Here is a 26,472-nt window from a genome sequence, read left to right on the forward strand (position 1 = left end):
TTTAGGATTACTATTCTCTCAACCACACAAAATGTTTAAATTAAGTTTTTATGATTAATATAATTTTATTTTTTATTATTTTAAAACAATTTATATATAAAGTTTATATCTTACAAATAATTCTTGAATTTCAGAATAGAATTGTTTTAGTTTCCTTGTATTTAAATATGTAATTCCTTCCTTCCTTTGAATTTCCATTATTATTCCGTTTTATATACTTTCCTGCATTCTTTTGTTGTTTTCCATTTGACCCTTTTCTGACCAGAGGCTTTCTAATTTCTTAGTCCTGTATTTTAAAAGCATTACTTCTAGTCCATTATCTATAATATCTCATACACAGGTTAGTGTGCAGCACGTTTCCAAAAAGAGGAAGGCTCTCTGCTGGCAGCCAATGGCACAGTAGCGCGCTCTTTTGTTTGGAATATAATGGGCTGCTATTTGTGCTCACAGGTAGCTCAGAATCATAGTTTGCCCCTAAGGAAGGAAACACTTTTCTACACAGCTGCTGAAGCAGACAATATGGAGTCTTTCCACTGCAGTCTGTAGCGCTGAATGAAAATGTGAGACATACACACACACACACACAATCAGAGTCTGAGATGTGTTCACAGCTGCAGAAATAGACACAGCACCAGTGCATCACGTGACGCTTCTGTCTATCCGAGAGGATTTTTGTGATGTGAATGCGTTTCTTTTTGGGTTTTATTGCTGAAGTATTTTGGTATCAATAAAACCCAATGCATGCAAGAGTTAGACCTCTAACTGGAAGGAAAAATATCCTTTTATTTCTCTCTCTCTATCTGCCCATTCATGCTATATTTCTTTCTGCATCAGTGGATCTGATGTTGTGACCTTTGAAGGAGGGAGAGAGCGAGAGGAAGACGTGGGACGGTGTGTGTTTTTGATGAATGTCTCGATAGAATGGTTGAAATTGTTGGCGTACAGATCAGATGTGTTTGGAGAGGGACGCGGGACAGTGTGTGTGTGTGTGTGTGTGTGTGTGTGTGTGTGTGTCTGGGTGTGTGTGTGTGTGTGTGTGTGTGTGTGTGTGTGTCACTGCAAAGGGGAGGCGACTCTAGCACTCTGCATCGCTGCACTTCCCTTTATGGCCTGATGGGGCTCCACTGCACCAAACAGAGACATGATAAGGGCTGCCAGCCTTTTTAGAGATGGGGAAGAGATCAGGAACTACTGTGGTGGTGGGATACATATCATGCAACTTATATTCACATCTGCTTTGTCTCTTTTTCTGTTCTTTTTTTTTCATGACCTGTGCTTTGTTTCTTTTTTGCCCTGCTGGAAAAAGAAAGGCATCTTAAACCAACCTAAACTGGTTTGTTGGTCTCCCAGCCTGGTCAGGCTAATCTGTTGGTGGTTTTATCAAGGTTTTGGGCTTTTTGCCTGGTCAGGTTTGGGAAAATAATTCAAACCAACTAAGACCAGCATTTTAAAATCATTTACTCACCCTTATGTTGTCCATATGACTTACTTTCTTCTGTGGAATTTATATATATATATATATTATATATATATATGTGTGTGTGTGTGTGTGTGTGTGTGTGTGTGTGTGTGTGTGTGTGTGTATGTATGTATATATATATATATATATATATATATATATATATATATAAATTCCACAGAAGAAAGTAAGTCATATGGGCAACATAAGGGTCCAGCTAATCAAGGTCGTTCTAGGCCAGAGGTCTCCAGCCCTGCTCCTGGAGAGCTACTGTCCTGCAGATTTCAGCTCAACCCCATTCAAACACACCTGAACCAGCTAATCAAGGTATGCAGGGCTACTTGATAATTACAGACAGGTGTGTTGGAGCAGGGTTGGAACTGAAGTCTGCAGGACCCTAGCTCTCCAGGAGCAGGGTTGGAGATCCCTTTTCTATGCATACTAGAAACTTCCAAGCAGGTGTGTTGAGGCGAGTTGGAGCTAAACTCTGCAGGACACCGGCCCTCCAGGACCGAGTTTGGATACCCCTAACTAGTCCACACCAAAACACCCTGTCTACAATATTTTTAAGTGATGCTATTTCACATATTTCTTTCTAAAAATAGTACACAGTACACTGCACAGTATTCCATTTCAAGTTCAAGTTCAAGCTGAGCTTTATTGTCATTCCGTTACATGTGTGGACATACAGTGGAACGAAATGTCGTGCCTCACAGGACCACTGTGCAAACAGCATCTGACACGCCCCCTCTCTGCCCCAAACTCACTCCATTGGCTGAGTCAGTGTAACTGTTTTGGGCTGGCTGTGATGCTCAAATAAACAGCACAAATTCACAATGTTTTTTTTTTTTTTAAGGGAAATCACCATGCGATTCCTTAGTTGTTTTTGCATATTAGACTGGAGAGAACAATGTTTTAACATTAAAATCACATGTGAGAACACCTATTTCTCATGATAAAATCACTGTAACGCATGACTTCTGGCTTGATTTCATCCTCGCATCTCCTGCTTTACCCATTTCATTGGCTTGTATTTCCTCTTTTCCAGCCCCCTTTCCCATCTCTCACTCTCTTTCATGAACAGGCTTTCCATTTTATTTTTTGCCAAGTACAGAAACGTAAGTCACTCACTCTCTCCAGTCTTTTAAATTCTCTCTCTCTCTCTCTCTCTCGTCCCCTCCCCCTCTCTCTTCTGCTGGTCTCTTCTGATCTGTTCTGCTCTCCCTCCCCCTCCCTCTTGCTGCAGTGTTACTGCTAATGTATATTAGCGTCACTGCAGTCCTTCACTGCTCACCCCTTTCGTTCTCTCCTTCTTTTACCCCCCCCCCCCCCCTTCAGTTTCCATTTCCTGTTCAGTGCTAATAGCATTTTTACTTCTCAGTGTGTTGTCTTATTTTGCGCAGGTTTTGTGTGACATGCGTTTACACACACACGCACATGCGCGGGTAATTATACCTTGTCTCCCTCACGCTGTGTGTCAGGATTTCTCATGCTGTTCACATGATCTCCAAGCCCTGTTTTTTCTTGCCTTTCTGCTCTTTTTCTGGTTGTCTTTCTCACCTTCTCTTTGTGAGCCCCCTTACAAAAAATGGAAATAAATAAATGCAGTAAAACGTCACCACTGCTGCGGAGCAGTTCTGCTGCCTGCTTTACACACACACAGCACAGTAAAACATTAACCCTATCAGTTCCTCAGCACCTTTTCTTTTAACTTTTGCATGTTTATATATATATATACTCAGCAATATATATATATATATATATATATATATATATATATATATATATATATATATATAAGTAATGCACATTTATATTCCTTTTCATTTAATCAATACTTTCTTTATTTTTAGTATTTTCCTCATATTATTCTTTAAAACTTAAAAACACAAAATTGGTGTAGAAACAATTTTCACTCTAAATTACACAACTAGTTATAAAAAATCAGCAAGTACCACATTGAATTAAACATGCAATGTTTAAGTAGAAAGACTAAAATAGTGTAAAACATACTTCAATAATCTTTGTTGTATTTACAACTTTTTTTTTTTAACAGTACACAATTCTGAGAATTCAGATTCAGATGAAAGTCAGATTTTTTTATGCATAATTTGAATATACTTTACTGTGCCCAATTGTTGTTTTCTCTATACCCTTAACTCATTTGACATCATCTTTTCTTTTTGTTTGCCAAGTTTCAGTAATCCTTTCTTCTCTGAGCACTGCAGTACTGCTGCTGATATCAGCTCACTTCAAACTTCTGAGTCTGCATTTATTTTTTCTTCAGCAAAAAGCTTTTTTTCACATTTTCACACAAATATCTTTCCCCTCGACCTCTGTGGCATCTTTTCTCACTTTTCCCCCATCATGCACATTCGCTTATCTCACTTTTTTAATTGTTTTCTTTCATAATCCATCCTCTGGGATCATTTAAATACCACATTATTTTATTAACATGCACTCTGAGTCATATTTATGCAACTGAACAGCCTTAAACTCACTATTTTTATAGTGCATTACATGCATTAATCTGAAAGCTCTGAATATACGCAACAAAATCACTTTTATTCTGTTTTATTCTTTCTAGTTTTTATAAGGACAAGTACAATATTTTAATTTAAGACTCTCTTTTGGAGCACATGAAGTTTTAAGAGTGAAAACAATATAACTAGTCAGAGGTTTAAACTGATCTTCTGTTTAAAAGTTTAAAAACAAGTTATCCACGCTTTAGAAACTGATTTTGCAAAGTTGCACATAAAACAAAGATTTCTGGAGCGTTTGACAAAAAAATGCTTTTTCTTCTTTAAGAATTCATGTTTAATTCAATGTGATACTGACAGTTGTTTGTAATTGTGAAAGTTACTAGCAATTTCTAAGTTTCTATACCAATTTTTTTTCAGTGTAGTGTGCATAACTTAATGCTTATACTTCTATACTATATTAAGCATGCTAAACTTACCAAAACAATGTATTCTAAATATCAGCACCACAACTAGACTGAGAGAGTTTTTCCATTGCATTCTTTGTATACAGTTGCTATAAGTGAATAAAATCTTACCTTTAAAATTTCCATCCTCTTTCTTGACTTTCTTTCTATCTCCCTCTTGCTCAAGCTGTCTAAATGCAGTTCTCATAGACCTGACTAACTTTCTCCAGACTGCCTAGACAAAAAAATAGAATAGACAGAAAAGAAAGTAACAGAAAATGGACGAAATTAGTTTCTAGCTGGCAAAAAGTGTTAAAGCAAAATGATAAAACAGGAAAAATGGATAAAAAAGAGGCAAAAAGACTGATGGAAGAGGAATAAAGTGCTTGTGAAATGGAATGAAGAGGGAATAGGCTTAAAGAAGGTGATGTACATTAGTAGAAAAGAGAAAAGTAAGTGATGCTGATGCTGGACTCTAGAGTCATTCTCAGTGCATTGCGATTCCTTAATGCGGAATTGGAGAGCAAGGGATGGGGGGGGGGTTGCTGGAAGAGAGGAGGAGAAAAGGTAAGGGGGGGTAAACAGAGACGGGATAGGATCAGAAAGAGAGCAAAATGGAATGAAATAGGCTAATATTTTAAAAGCAAATAAATCAGAAGCATTTCAAACAGAGCTCTTTTCTACAGTAACACACAGAGGAAAGGGAGAGAAGAAATGAGCGGATGCACAAAGTCAGGTTTTTACTGCAGCAGAACTGCACTGTTCTCTCCAAACCTCTCTCGCCCTCTCTTTTTCTCTCTCTCTTTCCCTCCACCCCCTCCTGCTCGGTGACGCTGGGCTACAGTGCTGTACCGCTGTGTGTGCATAATGAGCACCTTTCTATCTCTCTCTGTCTCTCTTTCTCTCGCTTCTGTTCCCCCATGCAATGAAGCTGCAGTGAAGCTCTTGACTTATTAGCCGTTTCATTTAAAGAGATAGAGAGATGGAGGGAAAGAGAGGCAGATAGAATTTTAATCACTTGCAATAGTCTCTCACCCTCAGTTGCATCTTGCAGTGGCATTGCTTCATGATTTGCGGCCCAAAGGACATTTGAAAGCAATATGCCTGATTGAGAGATTGATAGATAGTATATGTAGTTGACATGCACGGGCTATTGATGCTGTTACATTCATATATATATTAAATACATCTTAATTTTCATGCATTAACTTTTAAAATGTTAATCACTTTTTTTTATTTAAATGCTGTTTTGTGATTTTTTACGCGTTGAGATGAAATAATTAATAATTTTTTGGTTGCCAGATATATAATGCTCAAATGCTAGCATTCTTTTTTGTTGTCTAGAAGCTCTACTTTGTTTTTCTCACATATTAATCGCTTTTGCTTGCATTATTGTCATTTGCAAGCAGCATTGGATAAAAGCATCGTCTAGACGAATAAATGTAAATCTCATTTCGGATAACTTGTGTTAAGGGACTATTGATCTTATGATCCTGTTGTTTATTGTGTCCTGTGTGTTCAAAATGATTTCAAAACCCTTTTTTAATCCACCAAACGGTTCCATAACAGTGATATGTGATATGCTTTGATCATTTTAGAGATGAATAGTTGACACAAAATACTCTTGGGAAGTCCTGCAGTTTTAGAGGCCACCTCTAAAACTATTTTAAGCAGTCATATTTTATAAGTATTATTCATATGCAGCTTGTACTGTATATCCTCATATTAATTCAGGGACTGCATGAAATAGTAACATTTGAAGGGAAAAGGTGATTAAATACTGTACATAACCTTCATTCTTAAAAATAAAGCTTCTTTACTGGCATTGATGGTTCAGTGAAAAACCTTTATCCAAGATTCTTTATAGTGAAAGAAGGTTCTTTAGATTATTTAAATGTTCTTCACGTTAAGAAAAAAATGGTTGTTTTAAGAACTGTTCACTGAAAGGTACTTTTTGGGAACCTAAAATGATTCTTCTCTAGCATAACTGCAAAAAAACTCCTTTTGGAAGCTTTATCTTGAAGAGTGTATGACATGCATGCATTGAAATTCTTGATGCTGATGTCAAACTGATGATTAACATGCGTCAATCACCCGAACGCATGAAGCAACTTTAGCCAAAAACACAAAAGTTCACATGACAACCTTCATGTCATTGCAGTATTTTGGCATATCAGTAGCGGGACCCCTGTATGATGTGCAAGATCCCCTCCATTTTTACCTTTACTAAACATCTCCCCATTTTCTCTCCCCCCTCCCTCCTGTCCCCCCGCAGACCGCTCCTCTCTCCTCCCCTCTCCGTTTTTTTCTCCTCCTCTCCCTCCCCTATGCTCAATTCGGTGTGTGTCTCCTCATTCAAAGGGCGCAAGGGTGGGAACAAGTCGTCCAACAAAGCATGTTACAGCGCCGACATGACTTGCCCGTCGGAAAGCGAGAAAATCGTTATCAACTGCGGCGGCGTGAGGCACGAGACGTACCGGAGCACCCTGAAGACGCTGCCCGGGACGCGTCTGTCGTGGCTCACTGAGCCGGACGCCTTCAGCAACTTCGACTACGACCCGAAGTCCGACGAGTTCTTCTTCGACCGGCACCCGTCCGTCTTCTCGTTCATCCTCAACTACTACCGGACGGGCAAGTTGCACTGCCCCAACGACGTGTGCGGCCCTCTGTTCGAGGAGGAGCTCGCCTTCTGGGGCATCGACGAGACCGACGTGGAGGCGTGCTGCTGGATGAACTACCGGCAGCACCGGGACGCGGAGGAGGCGCTGGACAGCTTCGAGACGCCCGAGCCGGAGGTGCCGGACGACGACCCGGCGCTCGCGGGGGACGGAGACCTGAAGCGGCTCTGTCTGCAGGAGGACGGCAGGAAAGTGGGCTGGTGGCGCGTGTGGCAACCCCGGATCTGGGCGCTCTTAGAGGACCCCTATTCGTCCAAATACGCGCGGGTGAGTGTTCAGCACCTCTTTACGCATGGACAGCTCCTCAGTCTAGAGCTTCGGTAACTTACTTTAACCCGTGGTGGTGGGCTGATATGTCGTTGAAACCATTAACTTAGAACCTGATTCGAGACCCTTATTTTTCAAAGTACTGTTCGCATTGACTAGTTTGGCTGAAAGGTTTTAGGTTCAAACCCCAGATGCCCTTGAGTTTGAGCGTATGATTTAGAAAATCTAGGCACTTTTTCGAATGAACAAATCCATAGTATATATTCTTTTGTTACGCACTTAACTAACAGGGAACGTTCTCATCAAGGTTCTCTCAAAGTATGGATGTTAGTTCCAAGTCTTTAGTAACATTCTGAAAACATTAGCTATATATCACTCAACGTTTTTTTCTGAAATGTACTTGGATGTTCATATATTTTTTTAAACAATACTACTTACGACTTGTTTCAATACATTCAAAGAATATTCAGAAGTAACATTCCTGTATTGTTTGCAAAATGATAATGAAACTTTAACGTTTGCATTAAAAAAAGAAGAAGAAAAGTTTAAAAAAACATTTTGAAACCTGGACATTTTAAATGTTCAAAAATCCTAAAAAAATAAAAAAATAACAAAAAACCTAATGTGAACTTTATTAAAACAGAACATACTTTTATCTGGGTTAGCATAAGGTGATGAGCCTCAGTAAAATATCTTGGAATCTGAAAGGTTTTGGGTTTAAATCCCAGATTGTGCCCTTTAGTTTGAACTTACTGATTTAGACACTTTTTTTGAATTTACAAATCCATAGTATGTACTACTGTTAACCCACTTAACTAACTTATATTTCCCAGTTTCCCAGGTAAAAGGGAACATTCATATAACTTTCTGATAAGGTTCATTCAAAGTTATGAATGACCATTCTTTCAGTAATGTTAACATATACTGTTCATTCAAAGTTATCAGTTTTTTAATGACATTTTCAAAACATTATAGCACAAAAATGTATGCATCACTCAAGGAACATTTTTTTCTGAAACAGTTTTATTTGGATGTTCATCTGACATTTTTTTAAAACTTTACTTGTTTCAAAACATTCAGAGAACATTCAAAAGTAAGTTTCCCATAATGTTTGCATTATGATAAAATGTAACATTCCCTCAATGTTTTTGCTGAAGAAAAAACTTTTTTAAAAAACATTAAAAAGGAACATTTTGAATGTTAAAAGAACATTCATAAAATTTGTGTTTGGAAAAGTTGAAACTGAATGATTATAGGTGCAAACGAGCATTGATCAAAAATCATTTTGTCCTTGGAATAAAACATCTTACCTCAGGCAATTAGTGTACTGTAAGTAATTTTGGATGGAAGCATCAACTAAATGAGTAATTAGTAAATCTGTACAGTCTTGTTCCTTCACAAGGTGTGCTGAAAACGTACCTGATTTGGATCACAGCTTCTTGGTTTATACATCAGTTATCTCAAATTGCTAGTTAGTAGGATAGAAGATGAAAGTTAGTTGGTTGAAACCTCAGAAGGGTTGTTCTGTTGTGCATTTCAGATTGTTTTTACTTAATTAGTAAATCCAGATGCTGTGTTCCTCAGAATATGCATTGGTGAGTGTGTAACTTTGTAGTTTAGTGTACTCTAATGTGATTCAGCCTAATGGTTAAAGTCTGGGTTGGTAATTGAAAGTTTGTAGGTTCAAACGCCATAGCTTTGAACCATCATTGTGCCCTTGAGAAAGGATATGTCATTTAATAGATGTACAGTAAGTGGCTTTGGATGAAAGTGTCAGATAAATGACTAATGAGTAAGTAATTGTGTTTGGGAGTACTTAAAGATCTGAGCTAATAATTGAAAAGTTGTGAGATTGTGAACTGTCCTTGATCAAGACATTTAACCTGAGGTTACAGGTCTCATTAGATGAGTAATTAGTGCAATAACGGATGTTTGTCATGTTCATCCTTCATCCTCAGACTGTTGCAGTGAGTGTATAAAGTTTTCACGACAGCAGTTATCAGCCTGTCAAAGTGAAATCAGCACTGCCAGTGGATATTCCCTAGAATCACACATTGCACCACCATCAAACGAACACCAGCCTCATATTTATGCGTGTAATTGTATGTTATCGTGGGCCATTGAGCATGAGCCCCCTCTTAGATCCATCTGCACGCTCTTTGTTTCAGCTGTTTTAAAGTGTTGCACCTTACAGTAGCAACCACAAAACCGTTACTGCATTTATAGCCCATAAACCCGCTGCTCTTATGAATCTTTAATGCTTCCGATGCCCGACGCAGCAAACACAGACACTTGTTTCTTAATCGCGTCCTTGGTAATTTTCATTTAAATGCAGGCTTGTGTTTTTTTGAGCTAATAACGGATGCTTACATTCAGTGTGATGCGATTATAACCACTAATATGGGAGCTGCTGCAGAGACAGGGTGCATTTGATTGATACTGCACGAATATGATAGACTATCACTCACATTTTTGCCCTGAGACATGGTCAAATATTTGAAAACAAATGCCCTAGTGTGTTCATACACTGTGTGGATGTATCAGATTCTGCTGAGGAAGTGACTTGAGGTTGTGTTACAGGAATTTTCTTTTTTGTATATATAGAAAATCTATGTCCATTTGTCCACGTTGACTCACATACAAGTCAGTTTATCAGCATATTTGCTGATTATTGCATGCTGTAGATTGTCTTTCATGTATTTTAGATGAAATTGAGATGCATGGCTGTCTAATTGAACATCTTATGTCATAGAGGAGCTCTCATCTTCCTTGTTAAAACCAGATATAATGTCCTGACTGTGGGAATTTTTGGACAGAGCTTTAAAGCAACTTCTGTATATACATATACATACTGTTGACGAGACATATGCACATATGCACATACGCTGTCTGCTGTGTGCTTGTGCACTTGCAGATGGATTTAGACATGGCTTATACCTGAGGAATGCATCTCCATTGTCCAAATGTCACTGGCAGGTCAATATTTGCCACAGTTCATTCATTGTGTTGTCAGCCGGTGTTTACTGTATAGTTGTTGGCGTGTGCATGCAAGCATTAACATGCATGTAGTCACATATAGTACGCACAATCAATTAGTGGTCGAATGACGTTTTTTTAATGTCCAGTGCTGAGAGACTAATGTAGATGTATTGTATGGAATGCAGCTGAATTATAAAATGCTCAATTTAAATGACTTATATTGGGCTTTATTCATAAAAATAAGGACAACAAATTTCTGAGTAAATTATTTCTAAATCCATTCATACATACTGTTTAAAAGTTGTTTTCTTTTATTTTTTTTCTGAAAGAAATGTATACTTTTGTTCATCAAGGATGGATTAAATTGATCAAAAATGACAGTAAAGACAAAAATTTTACAAAATATTTTTATTTCAAATGAATGCTGTTCTTTTTAAAGTTCTGTTCTTCAAATAATGCTGAAAAAAGGTATCACAGTTTCCACAAAAATATGAAGCAGCACGACAAAATGATCAAAACTGATAAAAAAAAAACAGAAATGTTTCTTTGAGCAGCAAATCAGCATATTAGAATGATTTCTGAAGATCATGTGACACTGAAGACTGGAGTAATGATGCTGAAAATTCAGCTTTGCATCACAGAAATAAATTATATTTTAAAGTTATTTTCAAATATAAAACAGTTATTTTGAATTTTAATATTTCACAATATTACTATTTTTAGACTTCTTTCGAGAACATTAAAAAAAGGTTTTATACAGTAATTTAAATTGAAACCATTTTCAGTGCAACAATTTAGGTAACAGTTTTTTGTACTATTAACACATTACTCTTGCTCATGTTTTATGAATATTTTACCACATTTATTTGATTCAAAATTCATTTATATTACTTTTTTTTCTTTTTTATAATTTTATTTATTAAACATGACATTTTTTACTCTTAGTGGCCCATGTTTATGAAAACAATGTAACAAATTTCTGAGTAAATCATTCTTCAATTTATCCATACATAAATTGAATTCCATTGAATTAAATTGAATTGAATTGAATGCAACAATTTACTCAATATTTACTCAAAATTCAGAAAAAAAATTATTTGCGCTAAAATATTCGCCAAATTATTTCAGTTTCAAATAAGATGGTGAATTTAAATAAACACTATTTTACACTTTTTCAAACTTATTCATAAAAAAATAGAAGAACAAATTTTCGGTAAATCACTGATAAAACCATTGCTGCTGTTTACATTTAATTAAATGCACCAGTTTACATCATGATTTTGCCTGTGATTTACACAGAAATTCATTCTACTCATGTTTGACAAATAATACTTATTTGTTTTATGCAAAACTCTCTCTCTCTCTCAAAAAAAAAGTGAAAATAAAGATAATGCTCTGTGAAGTGCAAACACAGTTTCTCAGAAAGCATTTCAGCAGTATGACTGTGCTCTGTTTCTCTCCGGTCATGCATTAGTACATGACAGCCCTCTGTAACCTACACTCAAATCTAGGAGGACTAGACAAGACAAAGAGACATGCTTGTAAAAAAAAAGGAGGCAGAGGTGAATGCAAGGATATTGTTGGCATGATTTAAAGCCACTCGCTATAGATTCATAGCACGGGTGAAGTGTGAAACATTTATGAGCCGAGCGATAATCTGCATGTGATTCACACCAACAGCAGTCCAACACACACGAAGCTTGAACACACACACACACACTTGCATGCAATACTGCTCACCAGCAGCCCGAGCTGTGCACTAGCATGGGAGATGAGCGAGAGAGGGTCAGATGTAAGGAATATGAGAGGAAAAAAAGGGAGCTGGAGGAAGCAGAGCCGTGAGAGATTGAAGGAGATGGACATTTGAGAGGGGGAGTGGCTGTAAATGAGAGGATGGGGGTTGAGGAATGCTTTATGGATTCATTTTAACATCTTCAGTTATGACTAAAGGCACCGGATGCCTTCCTCCCTCACTTCTGTGGTCTGCTGATTGATCGTTTATGGATCGCTTGGATCTTTGTCTCTCTGAAGGCATGCGATCAGCACACACACACACACACAAACACACACACATTCAGCTGACTGCACTGTAATACTGTTCACTGGCACATGACTCTTCTGAAGGTTATTAAGAACAAATCCTCTAATGTATGAATCATATATGACCACACAGAGATCAATACTTATCCCATAAACATTTACATTGATGCTTAAGAGTTTCAATAGTTTTTTCTTTATCTATATCCAGTGTTGGAAAGGTTACTTTGGAAATGTAATAGGTTACAGATTACAAGTTACCCTATTTAAAATGTAATAAGTAGTTTGTATTTGTAGTTTAATTTATTAATGTAACTGATTACATTTGATTACTTTTCTAAATTTGTACTATTAGTGTTAGACTTTCAAAATCCGTCACGTCTTGACATAAGATTATAATAATTTAATTTTAAAGCACAGCCACCACAAAATCAGACTTTAGCACCTCTTTTTACTTTGAGATCATTCTGAGGTTAAATACAGGTTTAAAATAATATTAAGAATATTAAGAAATAGTAAATATTAATTCCTTTTGTAATCTTTAATTAACTGTAATTTAATTAAATTTAAAAAAAATTCAGTAACTGTAACAGATTAAAGTTACATTTACGTAATTAAATTATGTAACGCCATTACATGTAACTAGTTACTCCCCAACAAGTTTTGATTGAGTCTTACTATTTTGTGACTTAAGTTCTGTGGTCAATTTTATTCCTTTTTTGGAAGGACTTTGTTTTTATTGAAAGCTATGGAAGCATGTTTCTGTCACAGTAATTAAAAAGTAATTGCGACTTTTTAATTCAGACTTTGTTTTTCGCAGTTCTCAAGAAAAAGTCAGAATTGCGAAATATAAACACTAATTGCAAATCTGAATTTTTTTCTCACAACTGCAAGCTTATATCTCACAATTCAGACTTTTTCTCAGATTTTTCAGTTTATATCTTGCAATTCAATTTATATCTCTTCTTTTTTTTTCAGAGCTGTGAGAAAAAAGTCTGAATTGTGAGTTAATAGTTGAAATTACCTTTTTATTTTTATTTCATGGTGGTAATGGGCTACCATAGAAAGCACAGTGGATAGGTTACATACATTGATCCCAAAACGTTTTTGGACACTTAAAGCAATATATATATATTACTCACCCTCATGTCATTTCAAACCTATATGACTTTCTTCTGTAGAGCAAATCATATTTTGAAAGTTGTCAATAGAGCCTAGTGTTATTTCACTTGTATGGACAAAAATAATTATTTTGTATTCTACAGAAAAGGAATTTTCACTTTTGGGTGAACTGTCCCTTTAAGACACATTTACATGTGTGAATGCCATTACATTAGATAAAACACCAGTGGATAAAGGAAATTGACTTTAGTGAAGAAAAAAAGCTTGTGCAGCAGATGCTGTTTGCTCTGTTAATTTATTATCTCATGCTTATTATCACATTGTGGCTTAAATGTCCAAATACTTTTTTGTTTCAGCTGTAATTTAGTGAGGAAGAGCTGGTTGTTTTTAAAGTAAAGTAACAAGCGACATGCACACAGCACCGTGAATACAGATCGCAGGCAGCGTGTGTGAAAAAGGTACAAACAAATCACATGATGCTTGTGGCTTGATTTCAAGTGACATATTGCTTGGAAAAGAGCTGAGATTTGCAAAGTCTTACTGGGCACCTGTTTGTCATCTGTCTTCCATATATAGGAGACATTTCTGGCTCACTTACAAACGCACTGTTAAATGATCTAACATGTCATAGATATATAGATTATGTATAGATTTATTTATAGTAAATTATATATATATAGTATTTATTAGTATTTTGAATGGGCTTTTATTTGTCTTTTCATTTTAATTTTAGTTTAATTGAAGTTTTTCATGTGCATTTTATGTGCTTTTTGTCATTTTGTCAGTGTTGGTGTTTTTTTTTTTTTTTTTTGTTTATACATACTGGACATTAGGTGCCTTAGTCCCATGCAGAGCAGTCCTGTTAAACATACTGCTCTGGGCAGCTTTTCGTGACATTTGCACTTTAGTCCGGGACACTGTGTTTAATCTAGAGAATGAAGGGACATCAGAGCTCTGCTGACACATGTACACCTTTAACACAAACACTGCATTCTTGCGTAAACTTGTGAATATTATTCAACACATAGTGGACTCATGTAAGGACACTTGTGCACAGCAGAGAATCATTTTTAATTAATTAATTAATTAATTTGCTCATTTATTTAGAAAATAAAACCTAAAATACTATTAAGCTTGAAATGCATGCACACAAAATAAAAATAATAGCATAATTTAGTCGTATTTATATACAATTATATTATATGTTAATGTTTTGAATTCCCTTTTATTTGTATTTAAAAATTTTAGTTGAATTGAATTTATTTTCAGTTGTAAAAAGTAGTTATTTTCAAAAATATTGTTTTAAATTGTGTTTTTTTAATATACTTTTTATTTCACTTTTGTTTTACTTTTATTTGTTTTAGTTTTAGTAATTTTATTACTTTCACTTCATCTTGTTTATTTTAGTTAGTTGCCAAGAGAACATTTTAAAGTTTTTTTTTTTTATTTAAAATTTATAGTTTGCATTATTTTAGCTTTATTGCTAAAATGCTTTAGAATTTTGCAGTTAAGATATCATTGACATTACTTGTTGATTAAATAGAACATAGAGTTGAATGGAGTTAAGCTTGAAGTACATGAACACAACAACGTTTGATTGTGAAATAACAGTATAATAACAGATTAGTGGTATTCATATATTTTTATTAATATTTTGAAGTTTTAAATAAAATTAAATTAAATGTTTTGTAAAATATTTCTTGTTTTTATTTCAGTTTTAGATTTAGTTTTAGCCAAGACAACACTTATAATTTAATTTTTAATTTTTTTAAAGTTTGTTAATTAAATGTCAATCATAATTATGGTTGCAAAAAGGTGAAACATTTCCGGTAAATTTCAGAAATATTCCAGAAATTTTGGAATATTTCCAGGAATTTACCGGAAATTTTGCACCCCTTTGTAACCCTAATCATAACTGAGCTGAATAGAATTAAGCTCAAGTACATGAACTGGAAAACTTTTAATGGGAGTTAATAGTTTAAAATGATGCATGATTTGATTTATTGTAAGTAAAAATACAACCCCATAATTCCAAAATGAATTGAAGACACTTTACTCACTTTTTTAACAAATAACTGTGTCTAATGTAAATGAAACTGTCCGTTGTGCTTTCTAATCCTGATCTCGGGACAGCTCTAATTCTGGTCCATCAGCTTTGAGTTTTGCACCAGTTTGTCTGACCATAAAACACTCATATATTCGTCAAACATGCATGCACAAACTCTAACACATACATCAGCGCTTTACTCAATTTTGGCGTGTTAAATCTGTCATGGCGACTCCACTGCTCCACAAAGGCCAAATGCCATAACAGAGAAACACTTTAACAGAGAAAAGTGCCTTCAAAGTTCATTTTGATTGATTTTCACACTCCATTTTCTCTGAATCTCCATGTATTTGAGCCACACTCAACTGTCACAGGACAGATCATAGTTTAAAAGACCCATTTCCAGTCATAACTCGATTTTGACATAATGCATAGATTCGCAGAGCAGTGCATCTCCAAGAGACAAAGAAATATCTTTCAGGCCAATAACAGTACTGTAGGTTTAACCCATGTAATGAACACAAACACAGAGGACAGAAGTGTCCATATGTTTGTTGAGGGTTTATGGCGGCTGTTTACTGCTGATGCTTAAGGTGCCAAGCATGAACAAACCAGGTAGCAAAGGGAGGCTGGACGTCTACAGGAATTTGACTTGAACTAAAAGACAGAATGCAGATTTGCAAGACAAATTGAATGTAAGGAAGTACTGTACAATTAAAATTAATTGATGGTAATTTCCAAATTTTTGAATGTTGGCTTGACAAAGCCTTGTTTGAAAAGTTTGAAAAAATATTTTTTAAGGCCTTACTGTTTTAAAGTTTGCAGATTTAATTAAAAAGTCATTTGTTCTTATTAATTAAACAGAAAGGAAAACTAATTTCTGAGTAAAAAATGGTTGCATTCAATGCTTAATGGGTGCTGAAAATTCAGCTTTGCATCACAGGAATAAATTACATTTTAAAATATATTAAAATAGAAAACCGTTATTTTATTAGTTTTATTACAGTTTTATTACAGTTATGTGTAATAATATTTCACAAATTCCTGTTTTGATCAAATAAATGCAGACTTTTATGTATGAATAAATTCATGAAATTTGAAATCCTTGAACAAGACAAAATTAGTATAAAATATTTAGTGCCTTGCATATATTTTCTTTTTTCTTCTTTTTTTATTAAATGAATTTTGAGTCAAATAAATTTAGTAAAATATTTAAATTTTGTATCTGTGTAAATTGCAGGTAAAACTTACATAAATTCTTACACTGAAAAAATTAAACAGGGCAATATTAAGTCTCTTTTGCTCTCCAATACTGCATTTTTTTTCATTAAAATTAAAAACAGTAATATTGTAAAATATTATTACAATTTAAAATAACTGTTTTCTATTGTAATATATTTTTAAATTTAATTTATTTCTGTGATCAAAACTGAATTTTCAGCATCGTTACTCCAGTCTTCAGTGTCACATGATCCTTTTAGATCATTCCAGTATGCTGATTTGCTGTGTATAAAACGTTTCTTATTATTATCAACATTAAAAACAGTTGTGCTGATTCATATTTTTGTGGAAACTGTGATACGTTTATTTTTAGGATTCTTTGATTAAAGAAATTTAAGTTTTGTAATATTATAAATGTCTTTACTTTTGATCTTTTGAATGCATCCTTACCAAATAAAAGTATTCAAAAAAGAAAAAAAAAACCTTACTGAACCCAAACTTTTGAAATGTATTAGTACAGATAGACTTAGTGTAGATTTCATCGTATTTAACTTTTGTGCATCATAGTGGAAAAACATTTGATGCATTACCTGTTTTGATTTGGCTCCATTGCAATTCAGTAAATTCCTCTTCTCCTGTGAATGAGTGAGTGGTCGCAGGGATCTCAGTGTTCTTCATTGAGGTCCGGAGCAGCTTCACCTGTAGCAGCTCACAGCATCATGAGCTCAGAGACACTGGCGCCCTGATCCATGAATATTTTAGTTGCAGTCTTGACATGGCTTGAAAGGATGAGCGGATGAACAGCTCTTATGTGACGGACTTGGATCTGGTGTCTCCCAGGGGCCCTGCATTCTGGCTCCTGGTTGCTTAATTGACAAAGACAAGTATACAGTCATGTCCCTCAGCCGATTTACACAGCTGTCCCACCACATTCCTCTTGATGTCCTTGAAGGGCACCTCCGTGATGAGTCCTGGTCTGCGGGTTCATAACCTCTCATTTTATGTACACTTCTGGTCAAAAGTTTGGAGTAATCATGATTTTTTTTAAATGTTTTTCAAAGATGATGCTCACCAAGGCTGCATTTATTTGATCAAAAATACTGTAAAAAAAAAACTGTGAAGTATTATTAAAATGTAAAATATCTGTTTTCTATTTATATATATATTTTATAATGTAATTTATTTCTGTGATGCAAAGCTGAATTTTCAGCATCATTACTCCTGTCTTCAGTGTCACATGAGCCTTCAGAAATCATTCTAATATGCTGCTCAAGAAACAACATGTGACACTGAAGACTGGAGTAATGATGCTGAAAATTCAGCTTTCATCACAGAAAAAAAATTACATTTTAAATTATAGAATATTTTGCAATATTACTGTTTTTATTGTATTTTTGAGGACATAAATGCACCCTTGGTGAGCATAAGAGTCTTCTTTCAAGAACATTAAAAAGCTTAATTATTCCAGGCTTTTGACTGATGGTGTATTGGAGATTCGCTCACTTGCACCAGACTGTGATTGGCGCCAGGGCTTCGAAAGATTCGACAGAAAGCGTTTCGGTTTTCCCTGACATAGGTGTGTGTGTCAATGAGTCGATCTCTTCAGTTTCATGTCTGTTCCACAGGGAGCCTGAGCTCGGACCTGCTGGGTAATTTCATCTCGGTGATAATTGGAACTTCCTGTGGAGATGAGATCATATCCTGCTGAGCCACATCAGAGCAGCAGCATCACAGCCTGGTGTCTGACTCAAACACTCACATACAGATGCTTCATATCTATATGTGAGGATGTTCGATCGGTAATGCAGTGTGGAATATTGGGAATGTCTAACAGGATTTCCTGTTTTTCAGTTGAGGCTTGTGTGGATTGTTTGCAGCAAAAAAAGATAAAAAAAAAAAACATGTTCTACAGTACTTTTTGTTTTGTGTTTCGTTTTGTTTTGTACTGTCCTTTACAGGCCAAAAAAGCTTTTGTGAGACTCTCAGTGGTTGATAAAATACATACTGTCTGTTTGATAATCGCTAGTTTAGTGACCCAAATCTTTAGTTTTGACATCATTTGTCTTCTCTTTGCCCTCATTTTTTGGTTTGCTTATTTATTTTTATATACTTTTGCTGACTCAGGAGAACTGTCCCAAAGTGTCCATGTCTGTGAGACAGGACAAGGGCAAACACACACACACACACACACACACACACACACACACACACACACACACACACTTGTTCTCTTACTGAACCTTCAAATATAATGTAGGCATGACCTTGGACAAGTGGACAAGTGTATGTATATATATATATATAGATAGATAGATAGATAGATAGATAGATAGATAGATAGATAGATAGATAGATAGATAGATAGATAGATAGATAGATAGATAGATAGACTATATATAAATGTATGCACACATTCAGACATGCCTGTTATTTTAAGCTTCATATGTGCATTTGTATGTTCCCAGTGGTCCTGCAGATCACTCACAAGTCTCTTTAGCGAGGGGCAATGTGTGTGTGTGTGTGTGTGTGTGTGTGTGTGTGTGTGTGCATGCAAAAACCATCTGCTCCTTCAGGATAGATGTAATAGAGTCCAGCATAGCCAATGCTGAATTCATCACTCTGACTTTCTGCTCAGTGCACAAGCACACACATGTACAGGTGTATGTTATGCATCTTTTATGGCATGATTCCCAAGTTATCACTGTGACTTTGCTATTTCTCTTCTATTCAAAACCTTTGAAAAATATTAAGTGGCACAACTGTTTACAGCACTGATAATAAGAACTGTTTCTTGAGCAGCAAATCGCCATATTATAATGATTTCTGAAGATCATGTGACACTGAAGACTGGAGTAATGATGCTGAAAATTCAGCTTTGATCACAGGAATAAATTGCATTATACAATATAATAACACAGAAAACAGTTATTTTAAATTGTAAAAAAAATTCACAGTTTTACTTTTTATGCTGTATTTTTTAAACAAAAGTACTGTTTTTACTGTACTTCATCTCAGTGCACCAGCACACACATGTAATGCACATTTTAATGGCAAGATTAAAAGAGTTCCCATGTTGTCATGTGCTTGTGCATGCCGTGACTTTGCTATTTCTCTTTCAAAGCAATTCTTGGTCGGAAAAGCTCTCAGTTAGAATAAGGACAAAGATAGAGTGAGATGAGAGTGGAGAGGAGAGAAAGAGAGAGAGCAATAGAGAGACTGCAAGTAAAAGAGGTGAGTGAATGAGATGGAAGCAGTGAAAAAGGGGTGGGCGTTGTGTCGCAAGGACAAACGTACATGGCAACACTGCAGTGTTCTAAAGAGAATACAAAACAGGCAGAACGCTTTGACGGCCCCACATGCAACACCTGCGAGCATGCAACACTGCATGAGCTCTCTTGCTTGCACTGCAAGCATGCACACTTTTGTGCATCATGTTATACACAAGGTGTTAACTAATGAAATGTTTTTAGGATTGGTTGAGGAATTAACAAAAAAAGTGTGTTTTTTTTTGTATAGAGGTGTGTTTTTGAATGTGGTGTATTTTATTGTGCACCAATGCATGTGTAAACGAGAGTTGCATGCTGCTGTCTGTCATTATAAACGTGCTACCGACATGCATGCCATCTCACACACAGGCACACAAACACACACACACACACACTGTCCCCCTATGACCTTCAGTATCCCGCAGTGTCCTGTGTTACATCAAATGACCGATCACTCTCTCTCTCTCCATCTCTCTCAGGTGTCTCTTCTGATGTTTTGGGTTGTTACCATGTGACAGGCAGCTTGATATATTTCCTCCTATATGCTGATGCATGAGTGTGTATATGTGTGCAATTCTACAGCATCTATTCAGTGTCTATATGCATCTGTAGATATGTATAAATTTGATTTAAATTTAAATTTCATTTAAAATGTTATTCAGTCATTAAATTTCATTAAAATTTCAGATTGTCCAAATCATTATTCAGTTAGAGCGGTTCATTAAAGGCATAGTTCCCCCAAAAATGAAAATCTCACCCTCAAGTTGTTTCAATGCTGTATAAGTTTTATTTTTCTTTCTGTTGAACCCACAAAAAAATATAATTTTTTCAAAAAAAAAAAAAAAAAAAAAGGCTGATGGTCCCCATTGACTTCCATTATATAATATATATATATATATATATATATATATATAATATATATATATATATATTATATATTTCCCTTCCAATGGGGACATCATCTGTTTGGTTACCCATATTCTTAAAAATATCTTTTTTTGTGTTTTACAGAAAAAAAGAAACTTATACAGGTTTGAAACAACCTGAGCGTGAGTAAATAATGACAGAATTTTCTTTTTTGGGTGAACTATCCCTTTAAGTAAATAAGCCACTTTAGAATGTTACGGTGATTTTATAATTGAATTTAGAAATTTTGATTTTTTTTTTTAATCCTAAAGAATATAAAGAAAAATTGCCAAAAAAGCGTTACAGTTGAAGAGCAATGTAGCAACTACAGCTTTAATTTCGATTATATGTTTATCAGCATTTACCATCTTTTAAATGTGTCTCATTCTATCTTGAGAGTTTGAACTGTGCGTTTTGTAATATAACTCTTCCTAGTGTCAGATGTGGTCCTCTCTTGACTTTATATTGCATCCATATAAGCATCCTGATGTTTTCAGGCTACCGCACCTCAATTAGTGGTCAGATGTACCGAACTCAACCTGACGTCACACTAATACTTTGACCCGAACAGGAAAGGGCCCTTTAAAATGTGTGAGAAGGTTGTACTTTTGTTGGCAGGAATGATCTGACCCAGAAGTCTTGAGGGAGCGTGTTTGGATAATAATCCCTGAAGGTGCTGATGTACTGTTACACTGTGCTCATGTTCAGCATGAAGTGTGTGCTGCTTACTGCACAGTGTATATAAAACAGTATTCACTGCTAATTTATGTGCATATTTATTTCATTTAACAAGTGGCAAGCAGTTTTCCAGTGCATTTTTGAACTACCGCTTTCATTTGGCAGTGTGATGAAATAATGAGTCAAGAGATGTTAAAAAACATGGCTGTTACATTAAGTTCATTCATCACACTGGAAATGGCACAATAGGATGCTTTGCATTGTGGGATACAGTACCCTGCACATTTTAGCAAATGTAGTACAAAAACGTTTCGGTTGCTCCCTTAAAGTTGTGATTCTTAAACTGGGGTTTGCTAATTGATAAAAAACTAATAATTAATGAAATAATAAAAATATTACATTTCAATATTTATTTTAAAGGAAAATAATCAAAATCATCATTAACTTTTTAGCTAACGTTTGAAGGTTGAAGTATCCCATTAAGTTTCTGAATTTTTACTGTATTTTTGATCAAATAAATGCAGCCTTGGTGAGCATAAAATACTTTATTCAAAAGCATTCAAATATCTTGCCTACCCCAAACTTCTGTGTGTCTTTTGGTATATACAGTAGTGTGCATGTTGTATGAACTACAGTACTTTTATGGTCCTCTTGTGTCTTTTCTTGGAGCTTGACACTGTGATTGATTGATTGATTGATTGATTGATTGATTGATTGATTGATTGATTGATGGATGGATGGATTGATTGATTGATTCATTCATTGTGTGAATAGTCTGGATATCCTGCTAATATCTCCTGTGTTCAACTGCAAAATTATCACAATATGAGTTTTGAATGATATGTAAGTTGACTGAATGTTCATTTCATTTTCCTTTAACATCCGTTTGCTGCTTTATGGTGAAGATTAACAGAGCCCTGGCCAATGAAAGAAAGATTAGGGGGAAAAGCAGGCTGGAAACAGGAAAGAACAGTGACGAGTGACTTTCACACATGCTGTGAGTGATTGCGTTTATTTAAACGTCTCGCTCACTGTATGGTGCTGCACCACACGTGTGCCCTCTCTGCTTCTGTGTGTGAAACTGTGTGCACACGAGTGTTAACGTGGCTCTAATGACGTGTGTTTACCGCAGCACAGCTTCATCACTGTCTCCATGACAACCACTGTGCTCGCCTCCCCTTCCTGCAGCAAAGACAGAACGATAGCGAGCATCGCTCCAGTGCAGACGCCTGCAGCAAATACTCACGCACTTACACAGAGTACCATCATACCATGTTTTTGGCAGGGAAGCATGGCGATACCATGTTTTTCAATATGGTGTCATGGTAATACCACATTTTTGTACATTGTACTATGCTAATACTGTGTTTTTGGACATATTTCAGTTGGTTAATCAAAAATAACTGACCCTTTTAACTAAGATTTGACACTTCAGTGAAGTAATGAAATTGCAGAGAAGTTACAACATTTACACAAAATTGAATAAAAAAATGCTTAGTAAATATATTTATTTCTGTGATCATGACTGGGTATAAGTTGTAAGCATGCTTTCATTTATCTTTGCATACTGCATGCCTTTACACATCTTGAGCCTCATTCATGAAAGACGCGCTAAGTATTGCATTAATTGTTGCAATCAATTCAGTTTAAGAATGGATTCATGAATTTTCACAGAAATGTGTGCTTGTGTATAATAAATCGGGCTTGTTATTTAAAATAATAGGTAGTTTACAGTATGCAGTATGCTGGTATTTCATGTATTTCATGCAAATGTGAATAAATGTTGCAAAGGTTGTAAAGTACCAGAGATTGTGACTTAAACATGCAACTGGTTTGTTGACTAACTAGTTCCCTCATTTAAGCAGCCAATATGGACAGAGAAAGAGATGCATGAGGAGAGAGGGGGACCTGGGCAAAGGAAGCTGGTTACTGCAGCAGTCTGTAACTAGGTCAGGTTGAAACTGAAGAGAGAGAGAGAGAGAGAGAGAGAGAGAGAGAGAGAGAGAGAGAGAGAGCTTATGGGATGAGGCAGGTACTTTACATAAAAAAAGAGTTGAGCATTCATGTTCACCTGAGATCAGCAGCTGTCCACTTCAGATCTGTTGTTCACTGTGCTCTCTCCTGCTCTTTTTTGATTTGTTTCCCATATTCCTGTTTGCATTTCCCTTTTAAAGTTGGTTTGGAGTGATTTTATGTGCTGCAAATATTAAAAGAAAGAAATGTGTGCTCACCTAGACTATACATGTTGAAAATCACTTTATGACACTGAAAAAAAATGGCATAGGATTTACTATAAAACAATTTTCACTCTGAAATTGTTTGTAAATATCACCAATAATTACAAATAATCTGCAATTGATACATTGAATTAAATGTGAATTTTGAAGTAAAAAGACAAACAGTGTTTATTAGTGTAAAATAGTGTTTTCTTTCTTGTTGCATAATTCCAAATATTTCTTATTTTAAGATAGTTTAGAGTGATTATATACAGTATGCTGCAAATGTGATAAAAAAAAATAAATGTGCTTACCTATAAATTTGAAAACCATTTTTATACAACAACAACAAAAAAAGGTCCAGAATATACTTTCAAACTATTTTTTAAACTCAGAAATTGTTACATTTCACAAATAATTAGAAAGACACTGCAATTAACCTGTTGAATTAAATGTGAAATTGTATGAAAAAGTATTTTCTTGTAAAACATACTCCAGTGATCTTTTACAACTTAAACATCTTTGTTTACAGTGTACCACTAAGTATATTCATGAAAACTTAAAATGCTAAAGTTTACAAATGTCATTATAGAAATAGGTAGAAAAATATCTTTAGCACATGAAAAGTCTCCACCACGATAGAGAAACAAATGTGTGTGTGTGTATTATAGAGGGAGGGAGACGGTTCAGTACAAATCCTGGGCAGCCTGTGAAACAAAGCAGTCTTGGATGGAGGGATAAATGGAGCGAGCAGATAGAGGGGTGGAGTGGAGGAGAAGCTTTCAGCCCTGTGTGTCCTCACTGCCTGGAACAGTTCATGCACATGAGTGGCTCTGATTGTGTGTGTGTGTGTGTGTGTGTGTGTGTGATCTCTATATAAATGCATGTTTGATCTTTCTCTATTATACTCAGCAAGTGAAGGCTTATGAATTTGAAATTGCGAAATTGCTTGCACGATCAGATGGTTACATGAATGTGACATTTTTGGCAGTTTTCGACTTTTCACACAAAAAACTTATCATAACAGGGTGATTTCCTGACAGGCGTCACACACCAGCCCTGAGCCTTCAGTGGGCTTTATTCTGTGGGTTACAATTGAATGTAAATTTGTGTGTAAAAGAGAATTCAGGTGAGAGACTATATGAGACTAATGTAGATCAGAGTTCTCTGTGTGTATGTGTGTATGTCAGGACCTAGTTTAGGTTCTGGCACACTTTTAAGTGGACCAAATACAGAGGAATGACTATCCAGGGACCAGGAGAGGGTTTCTCCTGCTGGAATGATGAAATTGATGATGATGATGATAATTATTATTATTACTACTACTACTACTACTAGTCATTGTGATCTTTATAAATATGAATTATACATTATTTTTATATTATCTATATTTTATTATTATTATCTATATAATTATTATATTCTTTTAACTTTATAATTATATTATTATAACTGTAAATAATATTGTAATATTATAAATATTAATATTAACTTTTTGGAAAATAGTTACAATTAAATCTAGAATATATACATGTTTTTCAATCCTATGGTCAGTCTTTTTTTTAGTATTAGTGTTGTTGTAGTAGTAGTTATTTTAGTATTATTTAAATACTGCTATAGTATTCATTAATATTTTGAATTTGCTTTAATTTTTACGTTTTCAGTTTTTTATTTTAGTTTTAGTAATTTTGTTATGTGCTTTTGTCTTTTTTATTAGTGTTTAATTATTATTAAAATATTTAATAATATTACTATTGTATTATTGTGGTCCATGTATATTACTATGTATTATACCATGTACTATATATTTTTTATAACATGATGTATATATTGTTATAGTAATATTATAGCTATACTTTATATAATATTTATTCATATTTTGAATTAACTTTAAAATGTAGGGTTTTTTTTTTCAGTTTTAGTAATTTTATTTATTTTGTACATAACTTTCTATTTAGCTTTATTTTTATTTCAGTTTTAGCCATTGTAGTACTCTAGTACTTTATTTATTTCAGTTTGTTGCAAAAGTTCAGTGAGAAATTGATATTTAACTTACATGAAGACGCATTTTAAGTTTTAAGTAATTTTTAAACCATCTTTTAAACAGTCTTTGATATAATATAATTGTTTTTAATTATGATTATTTAATTATATAATTATTTTAAATTTACCTGTTTATTCACTCAAGTGTGATTTTGTGATAAATGACAATTTTATCTTTAAAAACAGAGTTTAATGTATAATTCTGTAAATGTTTTATTGATCACAGAATCTGCAGTTCAAAGCTATGATACTGTATGTATCTGTTTACAGAAACATATTGTTTTACCAGATCTCAGTGTTGGACAAATAGGTCTTTCAGGTACATCTGATTTCACAGATATATGAAGCTATGAATAGTCATCATGGCTATGAAAACTGATCTCGTATACATAGCAATCAATGTCTAGAGGAAATCAAATGATGTCAAGGACAGAGCCCTTAATAAACAGCATTGAACGGGAAACTCTTAGTTATGCTTTAGTCGATATACAGTAGAGAGGCAGCATATAAATTCAAATTTTCCAAAGGTGATTTATAAATTTTGTTTTATCATATTAGATACTGAAGATTGTGTCAACTTATCAGAATGTGATTTTTAATTTATTCCTAGTTTTGTTATAACTTACT

At 34.9% G+C, this 26,472-nt stretch overlaps 1 protein-coding gene across 3 annotated transcripts in view; it reads left to right on the forward strand.

Moving 5' to 3' along the window:
- Positions 1-26,472, forward strand: part of LOC109101681 (potassium voltage-gated channel subfamily C member 1-like) — a 51,162-nt gene that overhangs the window by 3,472 nt on the left and 21,218 nt on the right. For all 3 annotated transcript variants that reach the window (XM_042714711.1, XM_042714712.1, XM_042714713.1), the window contains exon 2: positions 6,661-7,330. In XM_042714711.1, coding sequence (XP_042570645.1) covers positions 6,661-7,330 — 670 coding nt within the window. The remainder of the gene's footprint in view (positions 1-6,660; positions 7,331-26,472) is intronic.

The sequence above is a fragment of the Cyprinus carpio genome, chromosome A24, assembly GCF_018340385.1.
Source record: "Cyprinus carpio isolate SPL01 chromosome A24, ASM1834038v1, whole genome shotgun sequence".
Taxonomy (NCBI): Eukaryota; Metazoa; Chordata; class Actinopteri; order Cypriniformes; family Cyprinidae; genus Cyprinus; species Cyprinus carpio.